This window comes from Schistocerca serialis, chromosome 8 (assembly GCF_023864345.2).
Source record: "Schistocerca serialis cubense isolate TAMUIC-IGC-003099 chromosome 8, iqSchSeri2.2, whole genome shotgun sequence".
In the NCBI taxonomy this organism is placed as follows: Eukaryota; Metazoa; Arthropoda; class Insecta; order Orthoptera; family Acrididae; genus Schistocerca; species Schistocerca serialis.
Genome location: NC_064645.1, coordinates 304,044,541 through 304,062,523, shown reverse-complemented (window position 1 = coordinate 304,062,523; position 17,983 = coordinate 304,044,541). Strand labels below are relative to the sequence as shown.

Here is a 17,983-nt window from a genome sequence, read left to right as displayed (position 1 = left end):
ATGCAGCTGCAGTGATGTAGGAAGCCCACATGTTCATATGAATAAAGCACAAAGAGAGCTTACATTACACCATAAAACAAACAGGGCATCAGAGGATACTCCAAGAGCATCGGAATTTCGTAAACCATACTAAAATGCATAATTTGGCTCGAAATGCACATTGGTTTTTTCAGATTCACAATGAAGTAAGTCCCATCTGATATTAAACTTTTCAGTGTGGTTAATGGGATGTTAATTTTCTTGGAGTACCAGTACTGCACTATCTCATATTTGGTTCTTTTTTATGGCACAATGCCATACATGGCAAAAATGAAAATGTGCACTTGAAATTCAGCGAACAGTTGGAAGTAGCCAAAACTGTGGAATGCAACACTTCAATTCAAATAAATTGACTGCCTCAGCAAAAAGATTAATAAATCCAAATTTCTTTAGCAAACTGACAAAAATAACTTCATTGCTGCGCAATGCGTGAGTGCTAATAACTTGGAAATAAAGTCACAAAACCAAAACAAATAATTTATTTTTGCCCTCCTTAATTATGTGAACGTCTTAATTCGCTTTTTCCTGGACTTCCTGGTTGTCCCAGATCGTATACACCACAGAAATCCATTTTGTTTTCATTTGACATGGGAGCTGTAAACGAAGAGGAAACAGCGAAATTACTTAACGCAAACACGGCTCACGTGGAGGCTAACCCCTTCCCACTACAACTCTGCACATGCGCGAATCTGACAGCTAGGGGCCATGAGAAAATTTTTTTTCATTAGCATCTGACTGCTTGCTACTACTGCTGATACAGCTACCAGCCACACTTCAAGTAGCTGGAAGCGGGAGACGGTACTGCTCGCACGCGAGTCAACTGCGCATGCGCAAGAGCCCGTTGGCAACTGGTGAAATGAACCTAATGTTAACAGTTGTGACGTCACGCTCACAGAAAGCAGTTTATTGTTACGACGTGTTACATAGTCTTCGCCTTAAGGCCTTTGACATATTTTTGCTGTTTGCAGACGCTTGTGCATGCACAGTGTTTTGTTGTTATAAATGGCGCATTTCCTTTGCCACTAAAGTTTTATGTTTTCTCCTCTTGTTTATATTTTATTGCTGCAGTATTATTCTCCAGTAGTAGGATATAGTAACAATGTTTGCTGGAGAATAATTTCTTACCAGTCAAAACTACAAAAATTTAACTGAAAGCGAAAACAATGAAAAATTCCCAGAATTCCGAAAAATTCTCAGTCTTTTCCCGGTTTTCTCCTGGACGAAAAAATTCCCAGGTTTTTCCTGGGTCGTATACACCCTGTATAAAGTACTAACAACTGAATTCTATTTTTTCCTATATTCACAATGATGACCACTCACATAAATCTAAAATCCAAGGGGTAAAAAACACAGTGACATTTCAGAAACTTTCTTGTTGGTAGTTGTGAGCATACTTTTAGAAATCAAGGCGGGCTTCTTGCAATTTTAAATCTGACAGCCTTCAGACTATGGCTAATTGCACAATTTAGAATGTTAAATACTGTCCCAGTAATTCTTGATATTGTAAGTGAGAATTGTGTTGCTTTGAAATGTTTTCTGGTGAAACATTGTCGGCATAAAAAATTTATATTATCTGAAAATACCAAAATGTTTTCTAAAGTATAATAAATCCATAATTGAATGATTTATTGGTTATATTGATGTAAAATTTCATAATAAACACCTGCACACAACATTTATTTTTATAAAAATAAAGGAAATTCCTTGATGGAGCAATATGTAAAATAAGGTAAAGGCTACCACTCACCTGTAGTGGATGATGTGTGTAGCACAGAAATATATAACAGAATACAGCATACATACTACATTTCGACCACTAATTCTTTTTGTAACAAAGGTACAGACATTGACATGCACAACCCCACAGACACCCAAACATACACTACCATGACAACAGCAAGTTTGATTATTGATAGTCTATTAAGAGGTATGACAAAAAGAGATGTAGGAAGAGTGAGAGGGGAAATGCAGGAGGTAAATGAGATGAAGATGAAGGCAGGGGCAGATAGAAGATAGAAGGGAGAGGTTAGAGAGCCCGTACATTGAGGGGGGGGGGGGGGGGGGGTTGGGAGAGGACAGTACACAACCTGGAAGGAGCGGTTTGGAGATAAAGAGAGAAAAGATAAGGTGAGGCACTGGGAACAAATTAGTGGAGGTTTAGGCCAGAGGATTGTAGGTGCACAGTATATGCATGAGAAAGAATTCTCATCCATGTAGTTCGGAGAAACTCTAGCTGGAAGAAACTAACCGAATGACCCACATGGTAAAGCAGCTGTATTGTTGTGTGCAGCAGGGTGGGTAAGTTCGCAGTGGCCTTTCATGAAAATATACATTTGGTTACTTTTTGTGCCCATGAAGACCTCTGTACAGTAATTGCAGCACAGTTGATGTATAACACGGCTACTTTCACCAGAGGCCCTGTATTTTATAGAGAGGAAATGCATGTGATTAAACAGCAGCAGGTGGTGGTGTGTGGGTGTATGGATAGATCTTGCACCTGAGCTAACCACAAGGGAATGACCCATATGGTACAGGACTGGGAGCAGGACTGGAATAGGAATGGGCAAGGATATTATCTATGTTGGGAGGACAGCGGAACACTGGGGCATGTAGAACAAATTTGGGTTGGATATTCTACATCTCAGGCATGGCAAGAGGTAGACGAAGCCCTGGTGGAGAATGTGGTTGAGCTTTACAAGGCCTGGGTGATCAGAAGAGTCTGTGTTAGAGAAGCAGATAACACAGGAGATGTGTTTATAGGTAATCTGGATAGGATATTGTCTATCAATAAAGGCTCTCTTAAGATTATTGGTATATTTCAACAATTCCTGCTTTCCATCGCAGATGCAATGTCCATGGAAGTGAGGCCGTGAGGAAGGGGCATTTTGACATGGAATGGGTGACAGCTGTCAGAGTACAAGTACTATTTGTAGTCTGGGTGCTTGGTAAGGACAGATACATTTATGGAGTCATCAGAGAGGTGGAGATCAACGTCGAGGAAGGTGGCCCAATGAGTTGAAAAGGATCGAGAAGCAAAGCTGCGAATAGATGTTGAGGTTTTAAGGAAAGAGCAATGTTTATCCTTACTGTGAATCCAGATCATGAAAATGTCTCAATGAACCTGAATCAGACATGAGATTTTGCAGCTTGACTGGATGGAAGAATTCCTCCAGAAGACCCATACATAAGTTGGCACCACAGGTCCCATGAATAAGTTGACGTATGGTGGTACCGCACAAGTACCCAAGGCAGTACCAAGGATTTGTTTGTAAATTTGGTCTTCAAAGGTAAAATAATTGTATGTCAGGATTTGATTATCTAAGAAGATTAGAAAATAGTGGTGGGTTTGGTATCAGGACTTTCAAAAAGGTCACGGGCATGGTGGATGTTGGTGAATGACGACATCGCATCCGTAAGTCACAGGTTCATTCTGTGGGAGGACTGTACCCAGCCACAATAGGATGACAGATAGGGAGACCTGTGAGGTTGGGTTTGTGGAGTTTTGGGAGCAGGTAAAATGTAGGAGTGCAGGGGGTTGCTGGTGTGATGACCGATGGATTCAGGTGTCAGGTATTGCGAAGGACCTAAGGAGCTGCTTGAGCCCACGTTGGACTTTTAGGACGGGATCATGGATGTAAGGTTCATACGCAGAGGTGTTGGAAAGTTTGCAGAGACCCTCAGCCATATGCTCACTATGACTCACTACCGCTACAGTGGAGCCTTTGTCTGCAGAAAGGATGAAAACACATGGATTGTTTTTCAGGTTACAGATAGCAGTGTGTTTCACAGAAGTGATATTTTACTCACCCACCACCTCCTAACACAATTTAGCCATTTCCTCCCAATAAAGGGCAGGGCCATGTGTGAAAGCAGGCATGTCATACATCAGCTGTGCTACAACTACTGCAAAGCATTCAATTAGGGCACGATAAGTATACAACTGCCTACTCATTTGAATGGTTACCACCAAACTGTGGCAAACTGCAAACTTAACCATCCAGTGGCTTAACAAGTGACTTCAACAGCCATTTGGACACTCCCCCTCCTTTTCAACCAACTGCTCTGCCTTCTTTGTCCCCTCCCTTTCTCCCTCATCATCTTCACCTTTCTCCCACCCCTCCCTCTCCCTCCTCCCATCCCCCTCTCCCTCTTCCTACATCTGTTTTTGCTCTACACTCTGTACTCTTCTCGACTTGTTGTGCACCCACAGTCACCTGTCCAAAGATCTGTCTCTTTTCCCACTACCCCCTCAACACCTCCATCTCAGGCAACAGCTTTCAATAACTGAGTATCAATAATTAGTCCTTCGATGGCCACAGGAGTGTACGTGTGTGTGTGTGTGTGTGTGTGTGTGTGTGTGTGTGTGTGTGTACATTTGCTAGAAAAAACTAGAGTGTATGCTGTTACCTGTTTCTGTGCCCCCAGCAGCAATTTGCTATATGCAAGTGATTGTCTTACCCTTATTTTACGTATGTAATAATGTTTTTAATGACTGCTGTTGTCTCCTCTTATAGCTGCACAGTCCCTAAAGTGCGCTTCTGGAGTCCACCTTAGTAATATGCACTCAAATAAAACAAGAATTCTGCAGAGCCAATTAATGCAGCACTGGGCAATGTAAACGTGTATTAATTAAAGACACTTAGTGGTATGGGCTAGTTCAAATGGTTCTGAGCACTATGGGACTTAACTGCTGAGGTCATCAGCCCATAGAACTTAGAACTACTTAAACCTAACTAACCTAAGGACATCACACACATCCATGCCCGAAGCAGGATTCGAACCTGTGACCATAGTGATCGCGTGGTTCTAGACTGTAGAGCCTAGAACCGCTCAGCCACTCCAGCCGGCGGTGTTGGCTGGGTATATTCCCAGTGGGAGGGAACTTACAAAATGGGAATACTGCCGGGAATATTTCTTTGGCCCAGGAAGATTCCCAGAAATTGGGAACATTTTGAATGTTTTAATACATATTAACAGTTAAAGAACTTTGAAACTAGGTTAACTAAGTAAATTCATACATTTTAATCTGAGATTTATCATTCCATGCATTAATTTGCTTGCAAATTCCATGCAAAACTTCATTTACTGTAAGTCTGGCAGAAAAAATAATTTAAAATATTTGCTGGGGCTACTACTTTTAGGCAAGTTGAACCCCCACATTTCTCTGAATGAAACCTAAACTTACACAATATTTCTCTGAAGGCATAATTCCGAACTGTCATCTGTAGTAGTCAATTTTTCCAAATGAATGATTTGAGGTGTTTCAGAACTCAAAGACTCCTCATTTCCTGTGATGAACTTCACTTTTAGAGTCTTTAATTAATATTTTACCATGTTCTATGTCAATAAAACCACTTGTATTTTCAAGTAAATCATAAATCTCTACTGTTTATTCTCATAATTTTCCCCCGAAATGCCATTTTCAATGACTAATCTTCACAAAATTTTCAAGAGTTTAAAATAAACTTTATAGCCTAAAATATCTCTAACATCGACAGGAAACTTAACAAATTGAAAATAACAAAACTCCCTGTGTATTTTAATAACTTTGGTTACTCACTAGACGGCATATCAATACGTAGACCATCAACCACAAAGGATATCACAACCACTGACAATGGATGCACATTCAAATGTAGCCAGACTACCCAGGGTCAAGTTTTATTTAACCTCGGCTGGTTTAAGTTCAGCTACATCTCCTTTAGAGTCACCAACATCACAGCCACCAACACCACCTCCACCAAAGCCTTGGCCAAGTCCCCACAGGTTCATCAAGAGGAATAACTGCATTTTTGGATGACATGGATAAGCAAACAAATGTAATTTATATCATTTAAGGCCTACTATTCTTTGGTATGAAAATGGGTGGTTTATAGTAGTATTTTTGTGGCCTATAATATTTTAGGCCTAAACTGTTTTGTGATGTTAAACAGTAAGAATGTTGTGTGTTTTCCATTGTATTAAGAAGGCAAGTTACAAACCAACAGCGTAACTGGAAAATCTAGTAATTTTCCTTAATCCTACAAAAGAGATATATTAGCATCTTCTAGCCTAATTATTTCCCACAATTTAATAGCACAAAAACAAAAGTAGGTTAGTTATACACACATCAAAAAAAAAGTTTTGTATCACCTCGGTTCCAAGAGTTCTGGAACCTGTACAGAAAATTGAATAGAGATCAACATATAGATCATTTCTGCCCTTTTTATTGCTCATGAAAACAACACATTTCACGTTGTACTGCCAAACGAGCTAGACCTTCAAAGGCGGTGGCCCAGATTGCTGTGCACACCAAGTACCTCCAATATCCAGTTAGCATGTCCTCTCGCATTGATGCATGCCTGTATTCGTCGTGGCATACTATCCACAAGTTCATTAAGGCACTGTTGGTCCATATTGTCCCACTCCTCAATGGTGATTCGGCGTAGATCCCTCAGGGGGACTGGTGGGTCAAGTCGATCCATAAACAGCCCCTTTCAATCTACCCCAGGCATGTCAGATAGGGTTCATGTCTGGAGAACATGCTGGCCACTCTAGTCAAGTGATGACGTTATCCTGAAGGAAGTCATTTGCAAGATGTGCATGATGGGGCACGAATTGTCGTCCATGAAGACAAGTGCCTTGTCAATATGCTGCCGATATGGTTGCATATCGGTCAGAGGATGCCATTCACGTATCATACAGCCTTCCATGACCACCAGCGGCGTATGTCGCCCCACATAACGCCACCCCAAAATAGCAGGGAACCTCTACCTTGCTGCACTCGCTGGACAGTGTGTCTAAAGCATTCCCTCATCGAGTCAAATAACTGCAACAATGATGATGATTTTTTTTTTATTTGGAAATATAGAAGAAGAGAAGGATCAAGATGATTTAATGGACAGTGACTGGGGAGGGAGTGCGGGGGGGGGGGGGGGGGGGGGGGGGGGGTGATTGAATATAGAAAGTACAGATGCTGTATTAAACCTTTTGCCCTTTAGAATTTTTATTTGATTCTTATTATAACATTTTACATTCTGGTTATTTTTCTGACTTTTTATTCAATATTTTTTGAACATATAACACAATTATGACAGTGACCTATTAATTTGAGTAAGTTTGTTTTTAAAGTTATTAATTCCCAGGAATTTTATTTAACTATAATTTTATCTAAAATATATTTCAATTTTTGAGTTTTATTTAACCATATAATTACTGTTTTTAACTATTAATTAACAGTTTTTTGAGTTACCATTGCTAATTAATCGTAATATTGCCAGCAATATTCCCTGGGAATATTTCTTCAATTTTAAATTGCTGGAATTTCACAAGACTAAAGCCACTTGACCTCCACAACAGGCAGTTCCAATCAATGTGGGCTCTGACTGAAATGCCCCACTTTTGTAACTTCCCCAATCTCTCTCTCTCTCTCTCTCTCTCTCTCTCTCTCTCTCTCTCTCTCTCTCTCCTTTCCTGAAGAACAGACACAAACAATTCAAAGGATAAGCCCCCCCCCCACCTCTCTCTCTCTCTCTCTCTCTCTCTCTCTCTCTCTCTCTCTCTCTCTCTCTCTCTCTCTTTCTCTGCGTGTGCGTGTGCGTGTGTGTGTACGTGTACGTTCGGAGGTAATGGCTGAGGGGGTTACAGTACTTAAGTACAGGATGATGATGATGATGACAAATTCATTAACTAAAAAGCTGAACTTATCTGATATTCTAGTGTTATATGCATGACAGTAATTAATGAAATGCAGCAAAAAGGATTCTAGTTAGATTGTACTGAAAATTAATGATTCTGTAATAATCTGAATAGTTAGCACCCCTGTCACTAACAGTTTCATTTTGCAAGTGTTAACAATGATGGAAGGGACCCCACCAACAACATTTTCTTTACAAAAGGACAACCCTCACAAGATGACATACACATGAAATATCAAAACCTCTCGGTCCCCAATGTCGCTTAGTTAGAAAGAAACTCACAAAAAATTAGCTGTTTCCTTATTATGGGTTGAAAATGAAGTATTGAATAACAGACACAATCCAGAGCACGATGCTTGCAGCAATGGAGCAAGAAAATCCACATTCACTCTCCCAACTTCATAGTTCATGTCACGTATTGTCTTGAATGATAACATTGAGTTTGTGTAGAGTGTACTATGTCCAAATTTAGCTTGCACAAGTAACCAGTGGAGCTTTTTGTTTACAACTTAGAGAGAACTTCCAGTCTGCACATGCAACTTACATAAAACCATGTACATCTCGACTTCATCACAATCAACTTTCATGTTCTAAAACTGAAATACGCAAGTATTTTTTATAATTCTTCATGTAGTATGTTGTTACATTCGAAACAACCTAAATACCCTTGGATGCAAAGGTATTGTGCTACCTTGCAACCTTTGTCACCCAAATTATTAATACTAATGCAAAATTACAATTATATGGTAAAAATATGTTGTAATAATTGCACATGACAAACAACCGTGTTCAGATTCTTCCAAGACCACTCTGTACCATTTACTTGGTTTTGAAGTTTTTCGGTCATAACTCTCTCGGTGTCAGCATAATCCAAATGAGTTAGATAGACCAGTGTCTCTCTCATATTTTTGTAAAGATTTATGGAATCTGTGTCCTTCATAAATTCTCTTACAACTTCTCCATTTTCATTTTCCACAACAAGGACTTCTTCCGGCTTAGCCATTCGACTTATCATAATGTATCGTACCTATGAAAATGATTATGAATCAAACAATGCGATGAAACTAATATATATGTTAATAAATAATGCAGTTCAAATTTCATTTTGTTTAATGCCATATCCAAGAAGTTAAAGGAAACAAATACATGATCAGCAGTAAAACTGCACCGAAACACTAGTTTTAAAAAACAGACATTTTAAAACTCATAATCAGTTACGAGATAAAAAAATATCTTACCTTTGTCAAAACTTCACTATAGAACTGGCGTCTAGGTGGAATAGCAGCATTAGTTTTGGACATAAACATGGTGGATGGAGCAATGAATGGGCTTTCACGATACAGTTCTGCAGAAAGGCTATTCCAATATTCAAGACAAATCTTAAATATTTCCACTTCATCAACTTCTGATATTAATACTAAATAGTGCAATGCCTGAAAATTTTTTGTTCATGATAATATAAATATCAAATTGATCAAAGAGGTTAAGAAACTGAAACCCAAATTCAAAAGTAGTGATCACCCAATATGTCTTCATATTAAAATACACAAAATCAAAAAAATTGTAATGTGAAAAGTCACCAAAAATGATCACTTAACATGAACATATGGACATCAGAAATTATATCATTTTTAGAGAGTAGTAAATTATAATAACACAAATCTTATCACTAGCAAGCTCAGTTTACCTAAAGACCATAACAGATTGCCATTGCTATGCCGAAGTTCAGCATTACTTCAGATTTATGACTTATGTTTTTAAAAATTAATTTTTATCCATTTGTTAGTAGAATCTATATTCATAAACTGCTGAACTAGCTTCCATTTATAGGTGCTTTTCTTATTATGTCCTAGGATTGCAAGTGCCCAATAAGTGTACACTTAGGCATATTCTTTAACTTACCTTCAGAAGTTCAGTATTGAGCTGTTTCTGCTCAACGAGAACACCATGTTCTTTCAAATACGTACAGAGGAACATGGCCAGGTTCTGAATAAAATTTTGTTCAGCATCCTGACCACAAGCATATGCCTCACGGATATTTGTATTCATTGGAAGCATCTGAAAAAAAGAAAAAGAGGTTGCATTTACTAAAGAGAGAGAGAGAGAGAGAGAGATTTCAAGGACTGGTTCGATGCAGTTCTCCATGCTAGTCTATTATGCACACGGCTCATCAGCTCTATGTAACTACTGCTACCTATAAATATTTGAAACTGCATACTGTACTCAAGCCTTGGTCTAACTGTACAATTTTTAACCACCCCCCAACTTACTTTCTTGACCAAACTGACAATTCGGTGATGCCTCAGGATGTGTACTACAAACCAATCTGCTCTTTTAGTCAAGCTGTGCCATAAATTTCTTTTTTCAATTTAGCTCAGTACCTCCTCATTTGTTGTTTGACCCGCCCATCCCATCTTCAGCATTCTTCTGTAGCACCACGTTTCAAAAACTTTTACTCACTTTGTATGTTCACTCTTTATCAACCACATTTCATTTCACTTCCATAAATGGCTACACTCCAGATAAGTACCTCCAAGAAATGTTAACAGGTTTCTGTATTTCACAAGTACTTTTCTTGGCAATGGCGGTCCACATGGGGCAAATAACAAAACTTATCTAACAATTTAGTTTCTCATTTTCTAATTTAACTCCCTCAGCTTCATCTGACTGACTTTGATTGCACTCCATTACCCTTTTTTACTTTTGTTGATAACTCACAATAATTCACAAGTCTGTGGAAAATAAATTAATATTGGTAGAAGACTATAGCAATTTAAATACTTTGATTAGTAACAACATAGTTCCTATTTAAATTCATAATAAAGCTGAACATAGTTATTGACAAAATCACACACAATAAACATTGCAATAATTGTAAAAGATAGCTGAACCTGGCTCTTCCTCAATATACAGTACTTTCTTAAATCTAATGAGAAGTTTTAGTCACTACCACCTTCTCCAGTTTGTTTTCATTTCAGAACAGTAAAAGCAGAGTTAAAGGTTTTCGGGTCTGATGTAAAGACATTACTGTGATTACTCAAGACACTACATGCGACCGTGTGGGCTGCAGATTCCTCGACTTGTGCCATAGGGTGGTGGGGTTTCGGGTTCCGCTGGATAGGTCAGGAGTCCACTACACGCAGCAAGCGGCTACACAGGTAGCAGGGGTTGTGTGGCGTGGACTGGGCGGTTTTTTAGGTTAGATGGCCTCGGGCAAGTACATAAAGGGCAGCAGCCTCAAAGGGTACGGGGCAGGACATGCAGGGACCAAGCAGCAATCGGTATTGTAATTGTAAACTGTTGAAGCTGCATTGGTAAAGTACTGGAACTTCAAGTGCTGATAGAAAGCGCCGAAGCTGAAATCGTTATAGGTACAGAAAGCTGGCTGAAGCCAGAGATAAATTCTGCCGAAATTTTTACAAAGGCACAGACGGTGTTTAGAAAGGATAGATTGCATGCAACCGGTGGTGGCGTGTTTGTCGCTGTTAGTAGTAGTTTATCCCGTAGCGAAGTAGAAGTGGATAGTTCCTGTGAATTATTATGGGTGGAGGTTACACTCAACAACTGAGCTAGGTTAATAATTGGCTCCTTTTACCGACCTCCCGACTCAGCAGCATTAGTGGCAGAACATTTCACATAAATTTTCTCAGCATGTTATAGTCTTAGGTGGAGATTTCAATTGACCAGATATAGACTGGGACACTCAGATGTTTAGAACGGGTGGTAGGGAAAGAGCATCGAGTGACATTATACTGAGTGCACTATCCGAAAATTACCGCGAGCAATCAAACAGAGGACTGACTCGTGGAGACAACATCTTGGACCTACTGATAACAAACAGACCCGAACTTTTAGACTCTAAGTGCAGAACAGGAAATCAGTGATCATAAGGCCGTTGCAGCATCCCTGAATACGGAAGTTAATAGGAATATTAAAAAAGGGAAAAAGGTTTATCTGTTTAGCAAGAGTAATAGAAGGCAGATTTCAGACTACCTAACAGATCAAAACGAAATTTTCTGTTCCGACACTGACAATGTTGAGTGTTTATGGAAAAAGGTTCAAGGCAATCGTAAAATGCGTTTTAGACAGGTACGTGCCGAGTAAAACTGTGAGGGACGGGAAAAACCCACCGTGGTTCAACAACAAAGTTAGGAAACTCCTGCGAAAGCAAAGAGAGCTTCACTCCAAGTGTAAACGCAGCCAAAACCTCTCAGATAAACAGAAGCTAAACAATGTCAAAGTTAGCGTAAGGAGGGCTATGCGTGAAGCGTTCAGTGAATTCGGAAGTAAAATTCTATGTACCGATTTGACAGAAAATCCTAGGAAGTTCTGGTCTTGCGTTAAATCAGTAAGTGGCTCGAAACAGCATATCCAGACACTCCGGGATGATGATGGCATTGAAACAGAGGATGACACGCGTAAAGCTGAAATACTAAATACCTTTTTCCAAAGCTGTTTCACAGAGGAAGACCGCACTGCAGATCCTTCTCTAAAGCCTCGCACAAACGAAAAAATGGCTGACATCGAAATAAGTGTCCAAGGAATAGAAAAGCAACTGAAATCACTCAACAGAGGAAAGTTCACTGGACCTGACGGGATACCAATTCGATTCTACGAAGAGTACGCAAAAGAACTTGCCCCCCTTCTAACAGCCGTGTACTGCAAGTTTCTAGAGGAAAGGAAGGTTCCAAATGATTGGAAAAGAGCACAGGTAGTCCCAGTCTTCAAGAAGTGTCGTCGAGCAGATGCGCAAAACTATAGACCTATATCTCTGACGTCGATCTGTTGTAGAATTTTTGAACATGTTTTTTGCTCGCGTATCATGTCATTTTTGGAAACCCAGAATCTACTCTGTAGGAATCAACATGGATTCCGGAAACAGCAATCGTGTGAGACCCAACTCGCTTTATTTGTTCACAAGACCCAGAAAATATTACAGGGTGTATACGTAGACAACGAAAAAAAATTCCCGGATTTCCCGGTTAAAAATACACTTTCTCCCGGATGAAAACACACTTTTTCCATTTTATTAAGTGACAGTATATTTTCCCTCGGAACTGTAAAACATATCAATTCTTTGAATGGTTATGTTTTTATATATGGGTGTAGAATTTCCCGGCACTTTAAAAAAATCAGGAAATAAAACCACTTTTGGAAAGTAGTTGTTGGTTTTGTTTTTTTTTTTGCAATATGTACGCTGTATATTTTCGTATCATGAAAGTATAGGTTCGAATCCCACCAAACACCGCATGTTACTTTCCGAACCATGTACTTGAGATTGCGATACGCTTTTGTAAGCGAGTCATTGCTCATGTCACGTGATCCCGCCAGCCGATGACAGCGGATATTCAGAGCGTAGGACACGCGATGTAGTCCGCTAATAGCAACATCACTGTTAAGTGGCGCGGTTACACAAACAGGAAAAGTTAATGTTTTAAATTAATATACATAGTGTTCCTACAAGAAAAGACAAGCTTTCACGTACAACATTGGTCTCTAAGGTTAATAAGCTGCAACAGAAGCTAAGTTTTCACATATAATGTTGATTTTTCTTGTCTGTGTTACACTTTAAGATACATCACACAAATGTGCCAGTAAAATTTTTAGCCGAGTCCAGTGACTTGTTCTCAAAGTTTTCCACAAATAAATTAGCTACCACAGAGGAGCGAGAGCTTCCCGTAGCACTACATCAATTTGCTCATAATAACGACACGATTGTCTGATCTGGGCTCGAAATACTTCTAATGGCTCGTCATCAAACGCTCTGTGATTTAAGGAATTCATCGTACATTCTCACACAAAGTTCCACTTGCGAAAGAGGAAATTTGCTTTGAAAGTAATGTTTTTCAAACCACCATTCGCAATATTTTCCCGCGACCTGTTAGAAATAGGTTCCTTTCAGCAGTCGTCAGAGAGCGCCAGATAACAGGCGCCACCGCGCTTTGGCAGCTACGATGACGTAGGAAGCCCGTATGTTCGTATGTGTAAAACTTTAAAAGATCTTACGATATGTCATAAAAGAAAAGAGGCCGAAATATGGTTGTCTAATACTGCGTAAGCTGTTAATACAAATACTACCCATGACTGGTGTGGTTTCTCGATCTGATTACGTTTATTTTGTCACTGTCTGCTAGATAAAACAAAATAGGTCTTTCTAACACTGCAGAAATTGTAACACACACAAAATTAAGGAGACTGTTTTTGCACAAATGGTCATTTTTATAACACGACAGAATATAATTGACAAAGAGCAACATAAAATGCCTATTAGGCCTACTACAAGCAAATAGTTTAATATTATAAAATAGTTTCACATTTCATTCATACGCCCCAGTTTCTTGAGCATGAGATCGAAAAGTATTAGTACGAGATTTTTACTTAAATTTGGAATCGTCATATTCTTCCCTAATTGGTGTGATGTCCCCGTTTCTTCTCCTTCCTCGTTCTAACAAACAATCTTGTCATGACTAATTCTGGAACTATTCCTGCCTTTGTCAAAATTTAGTCGCCGGTTAACTTCACTAACCCTGCCAGAATCACCGGTTTAGTTATCCCTGATTATTCTCCGGTTAGGCGTTGTTATGTTCGTACAAACCACTTTCCGCACTACTTCCAGAATAGAAGTTAAGCGGCTGCTAGACGGGGACTGTACAACTGGCCCTTACTAGTGTAGCGATCTGGCCAAAAATTTTCTGACAAAATTTCATTTTCTTGGATACACCAAGAACATAATACGTAATCTTTCTTACCTGTTATTCCTGTTAGTCGTTTATTTCCACTCTGGTAGTTTGACTCTATGGATTTCGCTAGTAATTATAACAAAGCTGATCATTCCAAACCCAATCAACCACATAATCAGACAGCAGTTGGCGTTCACTCGTTCGGCTTTACTCCGCTCCGCTCGTATAACCCGGTCTCCTTTTGCTTGCAGGAAAGTTTATTTCTAGATGCGACGAGGATTCCCCTGACAGACATCACGTACACTAGGCACGCATTCAAAAATTAACTTATGATTCATTCAGAAATCAACTTACAGAGTGTGTTCAAAAACCAACAGGGATGCGTTTCAAAATCATGAGTAATCGTTAGACCAACGTGCGATGGATGCTAGGCTCTTTGTGAAATATAATTCTTTTCTTCTCAAGAATATGAATTTGCCGCCCCCTCCTCCCCCGCAATTGTCATTCGGGTCAAATACATCGGTTTGCCCCGCCGCTCAACTGCACATGCGCATGAGCCCGCTCGTAACTGCTATAATGAATCTAGTTAAACAGTTGTGACGTCACGCTCATCGGAGACATTTTGTTGTTATGAAGCATTGCATAATCTTCCTAACGCCTTTGACACATTTTGCTATTGGCAAACATTTGTATGAGCATTGTGTTTTGTTGTTGTATATGGCACATTTCCCTTGCAATTTATGTTTTATTTTCATATTTTTTTCTCATTCACGTTTTATTGTTGTAGTATTATTCTGCAGTAGCGGGATAGAGTAATATCCTTTGTTAGAGTATCAATTCTTACCAGTCAAGATTACAAAAATTTAACTGAAACCTAAAATAACGAAAAATTCCCGGAATTCTAAAAAATTCCCGGGTTTTTCCCGGATCTCCCGGTTGTCCCGGGTCGTATACACCCTGTATTAGATACAGGCTCCCAGGTAGATGCTATTTTCCTTGACTTCCGGAAGGCGTTCGATACAGTTTCACACTGTCGCCTGATAAAGTAAGAGCCTACGGAATATCAGACCAGCTGTGTGGCTGGATTGAAGAGTTTTTAGCAAACAGAACACAGCATGTTGTTATCAATGGAGAGACGTCTACAGACGTTAAAGTAAGCTCTGGCGTACCACAGGGGAGTGTTATGGGACCATTGCTTTTCTCAATATATATAAATGACCTAGTAGATAGTGTCACCTAGTAGATAGTGTCTGAAGTTCCATGCGGCTTTTCCCAGATGATACTGTAGTATACAGAGAAGTTGCAGCATTAGAAAATTGTAGCGAAATGCAGGAAGATCTGCAGCAGATAGGCACTTGGTGCAGGGAGTGGCAACTGACCCTTAACATAGACAAATGCAATGTATTGCGAATACATAGAAAGAAGGATCCTTTATTGCATGATTATATGATAGCAGAACAAACACTGGTAGCAGTTACTTCTGTAAAATATCTGGGAGTATGCGTGCGGAACGATTTGAAGTGGAATGATCATGTAAAATTAATTGTTGGTAAGGCGGGTACCAGGTTGAGATTCAGTGGGACAGTCCTTAGAAAATGTAGTCCATCAACAAAGGAGGTGGCTTACAAAACACTCGTTCTACCTATACTTGAGTATTGCTCATCAGTGTGGGATCCGTACCAGATCGGTTTGACGGAGGAGATAGAGAAGATCCAAAGAAGAGCGGCGCGTTTCGTCACAGGGTTATTTGGTAACCGTGATAGCATTACGGAGATGTTTAGCAAACTCAAGTGGCAGACTCTGCAAGAGAGGCGCTCTGCATCACGGTGTAGCTCGCTTGCCAGGTTTCAAGAGGGTGCGTTTCTGGATGAGGTATCGAATATATTGATTCCCCCTACTTATACCTCCCGAGGAGATCACGAATGTAAAATTAGAGAGATTCGAGCGCGCACGGAGGCTTTCAGACAGTCGTTCTTCCCGCGAAGCATTCGCGACTGGAACAGAAAAGGGAGGTAATGACAGTGGCACGTAAAGTGCCCTCCGCCACACACCGTTGGGTGACTTGCGGAGTATAAATGTAGATGAAGATGTAGATGTACATGTATAAATTTCAATTAGGTAGGACCGCAATCAATATGAAAAGCTGTCAGTGACATTCTCATAGCCATCTGTTCACAGCAAGAGGCAAATTACCTACTATAAAGCATTTAGCTGCCAAAAAATGTGAAGCACCATGAAGACATGGTTGGATAACCATGTAACTTCATATATGTACACATTATCGGCAAGTATGTAATGATTACAGTGACAGGTTGAATGGCAACAACAATGCACTAGTGTTGTTTATGTTTAGAATCATTTATGTTTAGCTTTGCTACCAGGCATTGTAGCTCATATGGGGGCATGAACAGCATCAGACGTTAAGTGGTCACTGTGAAAGACAATACTACACTGTACTTGTGTAAGACAGCATTATCAATACTTGGCAGGGTTTGAAAGAGACCTCATTGTGGTTCTCCGTTTCGTCAGCTGGTTGAACAATATAATATGTAGATTTGTGAGGCATTTTGATGTGGCGCAGTCTGATACTGGACTGCATGGGAACAGGAGGTATATTCATCATCAAAGTTCCAATCGACCTTATTTAACCAGCAAAATGGAGTGTTTTCATATTGTGCACCACACACATTGTAACCCCATCACTTATGTGCCTGTAATCTGAAAACAAGTAATGGATTCCCTGCAACACTGAGTGTCCTTCCGCACCATAGGTCCGAGACTAGCAGAAGCCAGACTATTGAATTATCTCTGTATGTCCATCTATTAAGAGATTGTTGCGGGACTCGGCCGTTCGCTATAGGACATCAAGTCGAAGTCCTTTCAGCCGACCGATTTCCAAACTTGTTTTATTTGGCTACCAGTTTCGGCAATTTACTAGGCCATCTTCAGGCTCCTGACTTACATGTTGGAAGATTCCAACCTCGGTTCCAGTCAAAATAGAGGTCAGCATTCAAATACTGGTGTCTGCAGATTTCTGCTTGCCAGAGCAATCACTTCATCATCTGAATCGGCAGACCAGTCTTTTTGTTGTGCCTATCCGTGACTCAGAATCTCCACTATATTGTAAGCAGCAACTATCCTTTTCATAATATTGTAATCATTCCATCTTGGATTTTCATTTTAATGTCAAAGCAATGAGAAAATCCAATGTAGTTTATGAGCACTATCTTTCTAAAATAAAACAGAAAATTAATCACATAAGGAAAAACCAAACCAACAAAACCAAAAGCACCTGGTGGATGCAAGAACAGGACAGGTACCTCTGACAATATTATGAAAAGGAAAGTTGCTACTCATCTAATAGCGGAGATTTTGAGTCACAGATTCGCACCACAAAAAGTCTGTCACAAATAAAGCTTTCGGCTATTAAATCCTTCATCAACAATACGCACGCACGCACGCACGCACGCACGCATACACACACACACACACACACACACACACACACACACACACACACACAGAGTCTCAGGCAACTGAAACCACACCGCCTGTGTTTGCCTGAGACTGCAGTTTTGTGTGTGTGTG

At 39.9% G+C, this 17,983-nt stretch overlaps 1 protein-coding gene across 2 annotated transcripts in view; it reads right to left on the bottom strand.

Moving 5' to 3' along the window:
* LOC126416063 (exportin-1) overlaps positions 1-17,983 on the bottom strand; it is a 139,606-nt gene that overhangs the window by 64,017 nt on the left and 57,606 nt on the right. For both annotated transcript variants that reach the window (XM_050083539.1, XM_050083540.1), the window contains exons 8-10: positions 9,618-9,773; positions 8,954-9,148; positions 8,500-8,742 (exon numbers count right to left, since the gene is read on the bottom strand). In XM_050083539.1, coding sequence (XP_049939496.1) covers positions 8,500-8,742; positions 8,954-9,148; positions 9,618-9,773 — 594 coding nt within the window. The remainder of the gene's footprint in view (positions 1-8,499; positions 8,743-8,953; positions 9,149-9,617; positions 9,774-17,983) is intronic.